This window comes from Ptychodera flava, unplaced genomic scaffold, assembly GCF_041260155.1.
Source record: "Ptychodera flava strain L36383 unplaced genomic scaffold, AS_Pfla_20210202 Scaffold_96__1_contigs__length_367262_pilon, whole genome shotgun sequence".
Classification (NCBI taxonomy): domain Eukaryota; kingdom Metazoa; phylum Hemichordata; class Enteropneusta; family Ptychoderidae; genus Ptychodera; species Ptychodera flava.
Window position 1 is genome coordinate 330,774 of NW_027248418.1, and position 14,701 is coordinate 345,474.

Genomic DNA, 14,701 nt, shown 5'->3' on the forward strand with positions numbered 1-14,701 from the left:
CATCTGCACCTCTTTGATTCATCAAAACCACTGTAAAAAGTAGCCAAAGTTGTGACTATCTTCATGGGAAATTAACTGTACTTCATCCCACTCCATGTAGTTGATACACAGAATAGAATACTGAAAATATTTGTCAATCCCAGCTGATCAAGCTTTAACTCTTATCTCAATTTTTGATCGTTTATTTACTTTTCAGTGTCCATACTGCCATAGAGATAAGATGCATCTGCAGGATTGTGTGGGTGAAAGAGGATTTTGCCTCATACGTGGAGAGAATGATGAGATGAAGCTTGACAGAGGACATGGTTACTATTTTCAGGTTCAGGCACAGATTCACATAATGGAAGCTGAATATTGTGATTTCATTGTGTGGAATGAAAATGATATCTTCATAGAGAGAATAATTCCAGATAATGATTTTTGGTCTCACTCAGTACCAAAGGCTGAATATTTTTATCGAGGCTGCATACTGCCCGAGGTTTTGGGACGTTATTTTACAAAATCAATAATTTAAATCAGTATAATAAGCCCAACAATTGCAATAAGAGAGTTTTCCACATTATTTATATTTACTGTTCACTAAAGGAAATTAAAATATAGTTCCTATTGCTATCATTTTTGTGACCTGATATTTTTCAAAGTTCTTTATATCCATGTTCATGAACAATATTGAAATAAATAACATTTGATACCACTCATACTTAGCATTCATTGAATGGTTTATTAGAATTGAAACTGTCCTGGTAAGGATAATAAAATAACATGAAATTTACAGTACAATCTGCTCATTTTTCTCATTACTTATGAGCACAGTGACAATTATATCACATATGAATATATATATATATATATATATATATATATATATATATATATATATATATATATATATATAAATTTTATCACAAATATACTTATGCTATAATAAATAATGTATAAATAATTTGATTAAAATTTAGCAATAAAAATCTCACATATATTTATGAAACCATCCATCATTTGTACATGTTTCACTTTTTAAAATGAGTGTATAAGTCTTGAAACCTAAATCTACACGCAAAATATTGTTCTCCTAGGCATTTTTTTTTAATCATAAACTTTCCTTACTTCCACAAACAGTCCATGAAACTATGGCAATGCTACTCTGAGGGAACTATTGACTCTGATAAGTTTGTTAAAGCACAACATATAACCCCAATTTTATCAATAATACTCAGTGACTGCCCTGGTTTTCTTAACATGTATTGTATTGGAAGTGCTTTACTCTGCATCACTTGATATTTTTTCGAACTAACCCAATTACTCTTTCAACATGAATACGTACATTTGCAATTTTTCTAGTTTTTTCAACTTCATATGGAGACAACTGCTGTTTCCCCTTGTGAAGGCAGGGATTTGTAATGAAGCACAATAAAATCCAACACTTTCTTCAATACTGAACCCACGGTCAGCCAGGATAATGTCACCAGGCAAAAGATTTCTCAATATTCCACATTGCTCAGTAATTTCCTTATCAGTAGCCCTACCACCCCATGCCTTAGAAATAAATGTAACCAATCCATTTGGTGCTATGCCAATGAGAAATTTACAGTATTGTGGTGTTTGTAATTTGACCATGTTTGAGCTCGAGCTAATAAGTTTGATGGTCTTTCAATAAATACTTCAAAACAATCAATTATAACAGACACCTTGTGTCCAAAGGCCTTCCTGAAGTCCATAGGCATTGTATTCCTAAGGATTTCCCTGTCTGGCCACTCAATTAGTAATCTCAACCTGATATAAAACACATCAATCCATTTATGCCATATTCTTGATGCAGTCATCAATGAGATGCCAAATCTATATGCTAAATCCTGCAAGGAAGATTTAACCGAAGTCTCATAAACACCAATATCATTTGTTCAAATTTTCCCAATACAGAACGATGTGTATGATTTATATAAGATTCACATAAATTAAATATTTGCATTAGAACTAAAAAATTAGGAAGGCCAGTATAGAATTTAGTTTTTTCATTATTTGCCTGGAACGCTTTTTGATCTAGTTTAGTGTCCGATACTTTGTCTCTCAAATTATATAATTCAGCATTTACTTTCATAAAATCTTCTCTCATCATATCAAGTTGACAGCCGGTAAGTTCAGTCTGACAGCCGACACTGACACATTTGGGAGTACCATTTCCTGTAATAAAACAAAACAGAAAATACAAAGTTCATATAAAATAGGCTTTCAGCAAAACTTTGATTCTATATTTACTTTCAAAATTCAGCCATTATCATGGTAGTTAATAAGGTACCAAGATATTCTACCAAGATATTCATATATTTATGACACACCTGTCAGAGGCTATCTTCATCCCATGCCATGCGAGCAATCATATCTACTGTGTAATGATATATTTTTCATTGATCCTAGTTTTTGAAAAATACCAGCCCTCAGGTCCCCCCCCCCATTCATTCATGATTCTGTCAATACCACAATGTACCCACATAGACAAAAGAATATATATGACCGTTGTAAAACATTCATTTATCAGACATTTTTACAACAAACATGTTTAATGCTTTTATAATCATACTGGATTTGTATTTTACAAAAAAAACTACAATTTTAAACGAGATCAATGAAGGTACCTTTTTGAGATATTGATGTACCACCAGTTATGTTGTTTGTTATGTTCTGAAGACTATTCTCCAATCTCAACCTCTTATGAAATTCGAGTAGTGTCTTGGCTCCTTCTACATGTCGTCTCTTCATATCACGATGTTTCAGTCTACATCTCTCTCTCTACCATTTCTCTGTGGAGTACTCTCCGTTTCTCGACCAAGTGTGAGATTGACAGTTGGTGCCAATCGACGTCATTTTCCTCAAATAGTTTACTAGGAAAACCTACAATAAAGTAATCATTTACTTGTCAGACACTGCTGAAGGACTGAAATACAAATGTAGAAATTACTACTAAGATGGGTTCGAACGTGCTACAACTAGTAGCATGCATTGATCAAGTAAATAAATCAGAGTGACCTTGACATTTGTAAAGCTCGCGCTACATTGTTTCAAAATGTAAACATAACAAACTTGTGCGAAGTGCACGCGTACTGGTTAAAATCAACAATCTGGTCTAAAATATGTATATGTGAAATTTACCGAAAAGATAAAAAACATGACTGTGAGTAAAATCAAAGAACATGGTGTCATTCACATACCTTTTACGAAGTGGTCACTACAAACACGAGCGTGAGGAGAAACAACTTCTTTACTGTGCAAATGTAACGGTAATGACAGATTTCCTAACCATCTCTCACGGCGTCGTTTACTTATCTCCTTGACTTTCGAGCCCTTGTGCACAACTTCCTTTGGTATCCTAAAGAATCTCTTACTAACATCCCTATTTGATCGATTTTTGCACCCGTGAACATAACAAGTGTCAGGCATTTTGCGTGGTTACTGAGTACGTACATGGCGTACCGCAGAGGCCTGCGTACGTACGTCGTCTGCATTTGCCCGTCAGCTGGGTAGCCGTTATACCATGTGACCGGATGTGACGTCATTTGATATCAAAGTATATCAGTCCGATCGATCAACCATATTAGGAGTTGTTCATTTGCATAAAAAATTTACATACATTAGTATTCAGAACGTACTCCAGCCAATCACGCCACGGAATTTACGCGTCAATCGAGCGATTCCCGCCCTTGTTATGAAAATCACGACCTTTTCTTTCAAATGTAGATTAAGAGGTCAAAATCTCTGCTCGGGGATACCCTACAACATAAAAACATGAGATCACAATCCAAACTTACTTCCTGGTTGAGAAGAAAAAATTTCACCGGTGCTTTTTTGAAATATTAAATTTTGATTTTGGCGCCTTCACTGTATTTCGACGACAGACGGACGACAAGGCGCGAATGATACATGCATATACACAGACGACAAGACGACGTTTTGTTGAGGGATCGTGTGTATAGACGTACTGACAATAGGCTAGTGTCCGGTTCTTCTCTTCATCGATCCTGTGATCGCAGAAAAATGCCAGGAATAATTATTCACGGAGTTTTAGCAGTTGGGATGAGCCATTACAAGGGTTCCCTAACTGTTGGGTCGGCGTATCGCCTCCTGAGAGAGAAATCCAACTCTCACGACTCGAATGCAGTCGCGATCGTTGAGAATGGGAGGGACGCCCATCAAATATATGGACACCTGAAGAGAGATGCTGCGCGAGTACTCGCAAGAGCAATCGACGCAAATCTCTCTTCAAATGGTGTCTACTATTTGAAAATCAAGGGCGCCCCGTATTTCCATTCAAGACGATACGGCTGTGTTCAGTCGTGTAATGTTGGGTTTCTCTTGAAGGAAGCCGACGTCGACCGAGCCCATGACATTGTTTGCCATCAAGGATTCAGCGTGACATCCGTACCTTGAACATGCGTCTGTGTACCAAACGGCCCTTTTCAGGGCCACACATCCTCCAAAAAGAGATATGCCGTTAATGACGTTCACAATCACATACCAACAATATGAATGTGTCTTTTTATCAAAGTTTTAATATTTTACATAATTGTTTTATCGCAACTCATCATTGACGTGTTTGGGAACCCTCAAACTTCATACCGAACAAAATTAACAACGTTCGCAAAACTAAACCCTCTTGTGTGAAGTCAATCGTATGACTTGAACCTTGAACTTTGCACCTTAAACTATTTGTAGGGTTTTTGTTGATATTTTGTCTCAACGCAATATGTCATCAAGTTGAGTATTGGCAGTAGTTACTGGATGGATATTGGGTGAACGGTACGTGTGAAACTTCTGACCAGAGGTTTGCAAAATATAAGTTGATATGACCTTTCAACTTTGTACGATGCTAATCCACAACGGTTATGTTCTCAGGACAACAACATATCCAGGGTTTATATAAGTCGGTTTCGTGGATTATAAGGTAAGGTATATGCTGTATGTATATGAAGGTGGGGCACTGTGAGTAGGGATTATAAGAGGAAGGGATTGTGAACAGATAGTGCAGCAATGTGCCTTCTGGAAAAATTGTGATCTGAAAATTTGTGACAATGAGCAATAGCAGCGTTCTCAAAACAGAGGGACTGTGTTGAAACACAAACTTTCTATAGCTGTTTTTCATTTAGTAGAACATCAAGACAGCCGTTTAACATACATTTTTCACTTTTCTCAATCCATGAATATTCACCTCCTTAGAGCAGGCATTATATACTGTCATACAGGACTCAACACACCCAGACATATTACATTCATTCAAGATATAACCACCATAGTTTAGAAGAAATGCTTTTTCAGCTTTTATTTCTATTATTAAATGATGGGAATAAATATAATGAACACATACAAATTTACACAGTCAGTTTGTTTAAATGATTTTGCTTGTAATACTTTTCATTGGGCATTATTTTTTGTAAAGAAACTGTAATATCAAAATATTCATGTGAATCGAACTGGGTAGATATCCTCTAATTGTTCCAAGCATAACACAAATGGTCAAATATTGGTTAAAAATAAGTAAGAAAGCAGATACAACACTGACTCGTGAGGCTTATGATCTCGGTTGTCAACTGGACAATGCACATACAGATAATTGGGTGTCAGGAATTAAACAATCGGAGATGCCATGAATGTAAAGATTGAAAATGACAAACAGTTTAAAACTAATTTCAATGTAAAAGTTAAACAGCTATTTGAAAAATGTGCATTTGAATTGATTCATGATGATACCAGACAAGGGCACCATAAAAATAAACTTCGCACATACAGAGAATTGAAAAAAGATTTCTCTCTCGAAAGCTACCTTCATGTTATAAAAAACCCAGATCACAGATCAGCCTTGTGCAAGTTACGCATTAATGCACACATACTACACATAGAAACAGGTAGATATAGACACCTTGATGTCATAGACAGAGCATGCCCAAACAAGTAGAAGATGAGATACATTTTCATTGCAAAGGATACACAGACATTAGACATGATTTTTTCAGTAAACTAAACATTTGTAAAAACGCATTCAGAGGCACACAAGACCTTGTACGCATCTTTTCAAGGACAGATAAAGCATCACTATGTGAATTGGGAAAATACATACATACATGTTTTAAACTCAGACAAGACAAAATGAAAAAGACAAAGTAAACTATTTATGAACCTTTAATATGTTGACCTCATGTATAGATATTTATAATTATGTATATTTTATATATACTCTTTCATTGTTGTTTTTGCAAAACCTTTATTGTACTTTATGATCAAGATCCCAACTGGGATACGATTTCAATAAAGGCTTACTTTACTTTACTTTACTTAAACTTTACAAAACACAATTGAAATATGAAATATAGGGTATCAATAATCACTGTCATATGAGAGAATCAAGGCTGCAAAATAAACACATTCACACAAAGTGACTGTCATTTTCATACACACACACGCACACACACACAAACATTCAAAAATAAAAGCAGAATTTTTAAATACTGGAATCCATTATGCATTTTACAATATTGTTATTAATAGTTTATCATTTATTTAAAATGTCACATGATTCGTTCAAGAAATTGATTTAAAATTGTTAAATAGGTGTGATAGCAACACTCTGTATCTTGCACAATGTCAAAAAATATATATAAATATAATCTGTCATGATAAAGTCTCTGAAATATAATATAATATAATATAATATAATATAATATAATATAATATAATATAATATAATATAATATAATATATCCGGAAAATATAAATAATTGCATCAGAAGTGTTAGTTGACCAGGCTTCCAAATAATACACTGTCTTGTCAGTCATGGACATCATTATTATTTATTAATTTAATTCGGTTTTTAATGTTTTGTGTTAAGAAAATGTTTTTCATGATTAGTTTTATAAACATAAAGAAGAAACAGCTGGTTGATTAGTGATTTTGGTGTTTATTTGGAAACCTGCAGAAGATGGCAACAAGTAATAAATATTAAATGAATACAGAAGCAAAGCAAAGTTTTTGATCACATACTGCCAAATTAACCCTTTTACATCATTTCACAAGAAGTTATTTTGTGAACAGACAATACATTCAATTTTCTGTGATCAACAGAAAAGTCATACACACACACACAAAAACTTTGGAGACTTTTGGTAAGTGTAAAAGGGTTAATTAGTAGTTCAAGATGATGAGGTCAAATTGAAAGTTTTATATGGTTTTCTGAATAAGATGATGATAATTAGAGTAAATTAAAAAACAATAATGCTATGGAATTTACATTTGAATCACTTTATGAAATGACCTTTCTCAAAATCAGCAATAGTCATAAATTTAAATTTTCATTTCATATAATATTCATTCAACATGTATGTCTTTCAATTTGACCTCATCAATCTTGGACTTCTCAGCTGGGAACCAAGCACAAGTTTTTGAAAAATATCAGATGTACTTTTCACCTCAAGAGGACTGAAAATAATATTGAAAATATGATAAATGAATAGATCAATAAATAAATGCAAAAAATATATACATATGGATAAAATCTTCAAAATAAATAAAACTAAAACAAAAAAATAGACAAAGAAAAGATAATATAAAGCAACAACTAACGCAATTGAGCAAAATGAAGGAAAGTAAAATTGTATATGTATCTGTGCAGTAATATGAAGACTTAAATATTATTAGTGTCATGCCAGTAGTGACAAAATTCTGTTTATTACACAGTTTGCCACATTAGCAAGGGATATAGGTGTTTGAAAATGAAATGCATCATTGTTGCATTTCAAATTCAAACACCTCAGTAATCGTCCCTTGCAAATCACGCAAACTGTGCAATAAATCAAGAAGTTTTGCTTTTGTTGTAGCTTGTTTGAGTTGTGTGTGCAATGTAGTTCTGTTGGTCATTGGTAAGTGCTGTATGATAGTCAAGCATTCGTGTCGAAGTGTGGCATTTGTTTTTTTTTCATCTTTTTCACTTTCGTGTCTTTCGGCAAGGGTAACAAATAGATGTGATTTTTTTCCGGTGCCTGGATAGGCACCGGTACAGACAATACTTACCATGGCCTGTCGGATTTTTTCGGCATTGATGTTAAAATTGCCGAAGTCGGTGTCTACAGCATCTCCTGTGATGGTAATAGGAGTGCGGCCAGACTGATACTTGACATAACAAGTCTGTCTCAGTTTTCCCCTGAAACCCGTCAAGTCATTGGTGTAGTCAGGACGACTACGTTCCAATGACTCAGGGTTTGCAAGGGAAAGGACTGAGAAGACTGTCTTTCTCAGACTGGCCAGATGGTCATACCTGCTGCAGATCACCAACCACTTACCTGAGTCTGGTACTGGAGGAGCCCAGGCCTTGATGTTTTTGTTATACTCCTCCAGCACAGCATCCGCACCTTGATGGGCATCAGGCCTGCCAGATCGTGAAATGGCCTCATACTTCTCCAGTGTATGGAGAAGCATTGGTGGATACCTGGCACGGTCAATCTCATCGTATACATCAACAAGTTGATAATACGGATGATTTCGACCATGCCACAAGGTGCGGATAAGGCGTCTCCCAGCTCTCAGGATGACTGTATTGTTGTGTCTGGTACCCTGCCGAAAGAGAAATATTCCCTGTAAATGACGTAGTAATATACTGTACAGGAAATTCAAGTGAGGATCACTCACTGCTGCTGCACTTAACCAGCCCAAAAATGAACTGGCAGATACATCAGCAGTGGGATTACTCACATGAAATTCATGTAACAGTTCACTCCAAAGACAATCCCTGAATTTGTGAAGAAGGTCAAAGGAAACATGATGATCTGAACACTTCTTCACAAATTCAAGTGATCTGTCTGAGGAGTATCCCTGAGTGAAAGCAAAGTCCCTGTAAATTACTTCCCAATATGCCTTAACAAATGATTTAACTGAATTAATTTCCTCATGTAAAATTCCCGTCCTTAAAACAACCCATGAAAATATTCCCTCATGATCTGATGATAAAATTTTCCTGATAATTACATATGGCAAGCCATCACACCTGATTATAACCCATTCCCTGAATTTACAAGTCCCATACCCTTTCCCTTCATTGACATACTGTTTAATATTAGCTAATTTCCCAATATAATGGAGGACTTCTTTAACTGATTCAGGGCAATTTGGATTAACAAAAATAGGGGACATTACAAAAATATTAACTTTATTTATATCTTTTTGTGATTGTTTATCGAGCTGAATAATTTGGGTAGTTTGTTTACCTTCATGATCGATCTTCACTTCTCCAGTGCATTCGTGTATTGATAATTTCCTCTTCTTTCTCATTTCTCTCTGCTTAGGTTTGATGAATGTTGTTCTTTTTTTCTCTCTTTCCATTTCTCTTCTGTACTTACCTATCCAAATGCCACAGTTTCGACACTTTGCAATTCGAGATTCGCCCTTTATGTGGATGAATCCACACTTAGGGCAAATCTCGGTACTGTCATTGTTATGTTGTCGTTGTAAATATGTGTCAATATTGTCAGTCTGTGATGTGTGTTCAGAATTCACAACTACTGCAGCAGATGAAATTAAATTATTAACATATGAGGCTATTGATTCTTCAATAACTGAATTAAACTTATCATACTCACTGTCCTCTCTATTGGTTACATCAGTCTCTGATATCTCCGGCCACTCGCTCGGTTTCAACCCAGACTCATATTGAAGAGATGAGTCTGGATCCAGCTGAGAAGCAATTATGTTTGTAAATATATCTAAAGTAACCTTGTTGCCATCTCTGTTGATGTAATTCTTTGTTGTTCGTTGTTCATTATCAAAAGAAAATTCAACCAACCCTTCTGGTGCCTGTGGAAAATCAAAAGTACCTTTGAAAAGAATATTGTTGATAACGTCATAGCAAGGGCCAGCCGTCACATGACCCATTAGGTCAACAGCCAGGCGGCTTCTAGTTAGACTAAATAAAACCACCTGGACTGCTGACATGAAAGGACTAATGAATCTGTGATGTCTGGCCCCATAAATAAGTTCTACAGCATGTGCAAGATACTGAGTGTTACTTTGGATTCCAGTATTTGGCATACAAATCTCCTCCAGAAAAGAAACCAAAACAGGATTCCGCTCTGACAAGAGGCCAGCCAGGTCAATGTCAGCTAAATTTTGAACGGAATACCTATCTTGGTTTCTACAGAGGAGATTTGCATGCTGATAAATTTCAGAATTTTCTAATTTAGCAATTTCTCTAGCAGCCTTGATTCTCTTCTCTCTTGTGGAATACATCTCCGCCATCTCAGTCTTCAACCTTTCCACTTCATTTTGTAGTTTCTGTATTTTTTCTTTATCCTATAGCGGAGAAAAAGACAGAGATATGCCAGAACACAAGAGAATTAAATATTATTCTTATCTGCCTGTCCTGCTAATTCAATTATTGTGTATTTGACATAGCTTACTTGAACTCTACATACTTTATTTTCACAGCTTTCTTTATGACATCAATGGTCACCTTCATCATGTTTATCTTGTTTGCAAATATTCTGTATGTATGAGAGAAGCAATGTTCAAATAAAACTTTCTCAATCAAAGCCTTTCAAAGCGAGATGTTTACAGTTATGTTCAAACAGCCAAAATAAAATAACAGAGGGCCAAGCCACTGCAACACAATTTACTGGGGCATTAGAGGAAACTTTCTTCTTGATTTCTGATGGAAAAAGAACGTGAAGCTGGCACCGTCCATCTGCTTTGTACGGTATCACAAATGTTGATTTAAGTAGTTTGAATAGAACCCAGCATTAATAACAATTCATTGATTTAGAGTGACAGTGAATATGTCAGTAAAAAGACTGTACCTAATTTCCCTTACCATCAAACCACAACTGTAATTGCTATGAACATAACATGCCTATTAGAGGTAAATTCATGAATATTAATATGTAATTCATACTTTTTAAGGAGTTAGTTACCTTGTTATCATTATAAGTTGTGCTGGTTTTCTCATCTTCTTCTCTAGTCTCCTCCTGAAATAGGCATTGTACAGTACCTAATTATAAGCCATGTTAAATATATCAAAGTAAAGTTTTATAAAATCAAATTCAAAATCAAAATCAATGAGCAATCTTGCACAAAACCACTTAGTTTAATTTTTCTCATAAGTAAATATCAATGTAGGATGCTTGTTTCAATGATTCTTTCTTTTCCATGCCTAGTCTCAGTGATGTAATACATATGGAAATTAATCCAATGATAATGTCAATAACCTTGCCTTTGATCTATTGTTCATATCAAAACCCACTATAAAATGGAGAAGAAACTTACACCACAAAACTTTTGTGTTGATTGTGGCAGGTTTGCTTGTGTCGACCAGTCACAATCGGTTGCAACATATGACTGAAAAAAAAAAAATTGTATAATTGATACCACAAGCTCCATTCAGATCTGAACAATTTTTAACAATGCCTACACACATGTATAGTCTTGTTCATGACTATAAAGGGCACCGTGATGAGCCTTCTACAGCCTACGTTACTGTCATTTCTATGAGTATGATTCTAAAGTTTTTCATAATATTAAGAATTCCATGCAGGCAACAATACTTAGGCAGAAAATATCATATTTATTTCAATTACAAGTTATTGAATTTACCTCTGGTTCTGCTGGACAACCTGCCGGTGTCCTATCAGATTGATGAAGCTTGCAAGATGACTGAAAAGTAAAAGGAGACATACAGTTCGTTCATTGATGCACAGCCACTCTGTGATAGACTGCATGGTCTTTGTCATGGTCAATCCAATAGTTTTATGGTAGCATAAAACATAGTAGACCAGTGTTGCTTATATTTGAATTACTGTGCTTTAATTTTCATTATATAAGCAAGTAATTTAATTTTCTGTCAATCTTTATTTCATCACACTACGAAAAACTATCATTTTGGTAACTCTGATTACTTTCCAATTGTCATTACACAGAGATGTTTTCATTTTCATACTAAAGCCTTAGGCTTCAACTAAACACAAAACATGAGTCTTTCATTGTCTTTCCTATTGCCACCTCCGTCGCAAAAGGTCAAAGATCACGAGTCCTTACTATTACAGACTGTCAGATACCTAAATTTGTAGTTGTGAAATTTGAAGCCATAAAGTATACTCTACGACGTTTGTTGAAAGCTTCATCCATACGCGATTCTTTTTAAAATGTGAGACAATGGCAAAATTAAGAAAACACACTTGCCACCTCCGTGGCAATAGGTGAAAAATCACAAGGCACTCGTTGACTATGCACTTGTAAAATTGGAAGCAGTGCAATCGTGGATGTACAAAAATAGATCCATAGTACAATATACTACACGACGTCAGAAAACTTTATCCATGTAGCTTTATCCAACCGCGATTCTCTATTTCTCATAAAAAGTTGAGATCACGGCAAAATGAAGAAAACACTTGTTGGCCTACATGGCAAATGACGAACTATAAGCACCAGACATAGCTATACTGGCGAAAATAATCGATTACCAAGGTGTTACGTATAGATAGCAATCACAAATGAGTGACTTACCATTTGCTTGAGACAGTTTTCACAGACGGATCCCCGCGTTCCGAAGCCGGCCAGGAAATTTTTCGCATAGGCCGGCAGTCTCGTATATTGGATTAACGGGGCCGTCAAACTGTCCCATTCATCGTGATAAGGACACCGGCATTGAAGAAGAAAGCGCCCGTCTTTACCCCTAATCGACGACATTTTGCCTGGTGTTGCCTTTGTACTGGCGACAGTCTACTCGTGCAGTCGACTCGACAACCCCAGTCGTAACAGAAATTGTCGTCTGTGTATATGCATGTATCATTCGCGCCTTGTCGTCCGTCTGTCGTCGAAATACAGTGAAGGCGCCAAAATCAAAATTTAATATTTCAAAAAAGCACCGGTGAAATTTTTTCTTCTCAACCAGGAAGTAAGTTTGGATTGTGATCTCATGTTTTTATGTTGTAGGGTATCCCCGAGCAGAGATTTTGACCTCTTAATCTACATTTGAAAGGAAAAGGTCGTGATTTTCATAACAAAGGGCGGGAAATCGCTCGATTGACGCGTAAATTCCGTGGCGTGATTGGCTGGAGTACGTTCTGAATACTAATGTATGTAAATTTTTTATGCAAATGAACAACTCCTAATATGGTTGATCGATCGGACTGTATATGGGCTGTCGAGACTGACTATGTACTATTTAATGATATTTCCTGAGCCTCTCAGAAGATCGCCAAATAAACTAACTGGGGTATTCATGGTTTGTTTGCCCGTCCGAAGAGTGGAACAAAGAAAAATCGCTGGTTTCCAGACCGGTGTGTGTAGCGACCGTGTTGACATCTAGGAGGTAAGTACCCTCTTTAATATTTCGTGTTTTTTTGTATGAATTGTGTAATATAGTGATAGCTTCCGACCCCTGGCCCCAAGACCTAAACCACAGTGCCTAAACCCAGTACAGTAGTCAGCAAGGATTAAACTCGTTGCAGTTTTTACTCACATTTTCGTCAATTAATTGTACATGCAGCTGACCTGCATGTACAATTTCTGGCTCTCTCCAATCTCAATTCGAACGTGAAATTCATTTAGGTGACACAACCTTCATTGAAATCTTAGGTCTTTGACATTCGGATCCGATAGTGATGCGAGTATCTGGAGTTCCCTTCGTGTGGCCACCTCTCCGCCCACACACAAAAATCGTCGAGGAGAGTTGCGGGCTACAGAACTGCAGCAACTGTCTATCAATATATGTACGAAATTAAAAGTCTAACTTGTCGGGTTTTTTTTGCGGATTTCACAACATAAACTGTATATTTGGGGATCATCTGAAGTGTGTGTTTTTTCCATAGTTGATGTTGAAACATCAAGGATCAGGTTAGCCCTGCGTACGATGCTGTGTGTTCCGCTACAGCTAATAGCCCCGCTCACCACAGCCCTGCAAAGACCCGTACGTAGAGTTGGTGACTTCAAATCCATTTTTGGACTTGACGTAAAAAGCCAAATTACTGCCGAAATTCAGCGTTCTTGGGCCCAAGTCGTATCCCTGCCTACCTCAGCTACTCGATTCTTTTTCGTAAATAACCGTCGATGTCGCGATGTCGGCAACTCTCTCGCTAGCCCTGCGTACGTACGCAGTGTACGCTGTGTGTTAGGAACGCACACAGGGAATGCACAGCGTACACTGCGTACGTACGCAGGGCTAGCGAGAGAGTTGCCGACATCGACGGTTATTTACGAAAAAAGAATAAAAGACTGGCATTTTTGGAAGCGATCGAGTAGCTGAGGTAGGCAGGGATACGACTTGGGCCCAAGAACGCTGAATTTCGGCAGTAATTTGGCTTTTTACGTCAAGTCCAAAAATGGATTTGAAGTCACCAACTCTACGTACGGGTCTTTGCAGGGCTGTGGTGAGCGGGGCTATTAGCTGTAGCGGAACACACAGCATCGTACGCAGGGCTAGGATCAGGTATGATGCGATGATGTCCACGGTTATTACATGATGTGTATGCGATAGTATACACACAACACGCCGGTCATTTTGAAGCGGCAAATTTACGATCGCTACCAATTTGAATCGTTTGTGTTACGAAATTTAATTATAGAGTTCTTTCTTGGGATATTTTGCAATCAATGTGATTTCATAATTTGGTGCTCCGGACTCGCAGCGCTGGGTTTGGCATGGCGGGAAAGTCAGCGCGCTGTGAACAATATGCC

General features: G+C 36.6%; 1 protein-coding gene and 1 long non-coding RNA gene across 2 annotated transcripts; both read right to left on the bottom strand.

The window, feature by feature from the left end:
- Positions 1-900: 900 nt before the first annotated feature.
- LOC139129166 (uncharacterized) lies at positions 901-3,557 on the bottom strand. Its single transcript, XR_011551534.1, has 3 exons — positions 3,207-3,557; positions 2,634-2,889; positions 901-2,181 (listed from the first exon to the last, which is right to left on the bottom strand). It is a non-coding gene; the product is annotated as an uncharacterized lncRNA (long non-coding RNA).
- Positions 3,558-5,310: 1,753 nt separating this feature from the next.
- On the bottom strand, positions 5,311-13,926 carry LOC139129172 (uncharacterized). The gene is made up of 5 exons (XM_070694817.1): positions 12,530-13,926; positions 11,621-11,680; positions 11,294-11,365; positions 10,942-10,995; positions 5,311-10,324 (listed from the first exon to the last, which is right to left on the bottom strand). The coding sequence occupies exons 1-5, from the start codon at positions 12,710-12,712 to the stop codon at positions 7,766-7,768; spliced, it is 2,928 nt and encodes a 975-aa protein (XP_070550918.1). The 5' UTR covers positions 12,713-13,926; the 3' UTR covers positions 5,311-7,765.
- Positions 13,927-14,701: the final 775 nt, after the last annotated feature.

Coding starts and splice junctions, on each gene's coding strand:
- LOC139129172 (XM_070694817.1), bottom strand. CDS start 12,712: ATGTCGTCGATTAGGGGTAAAGACGGGCGCTTTCTTCTTCAATGCCGG. Junction 11,681..12,529: donor AAAACTGTCTCAAGCAAATG/GTAAGTCACTCA, acceptor TTTACTTTTCAG/TCATCTTGCAAGCTTCATCA. Junction 10,325..10,941: donor CAACTTATAATGATAACAAG/GTAACTAACTCC, acceptor TCTCCGCTATAG/GATAAAGAAAAAATACAGAA.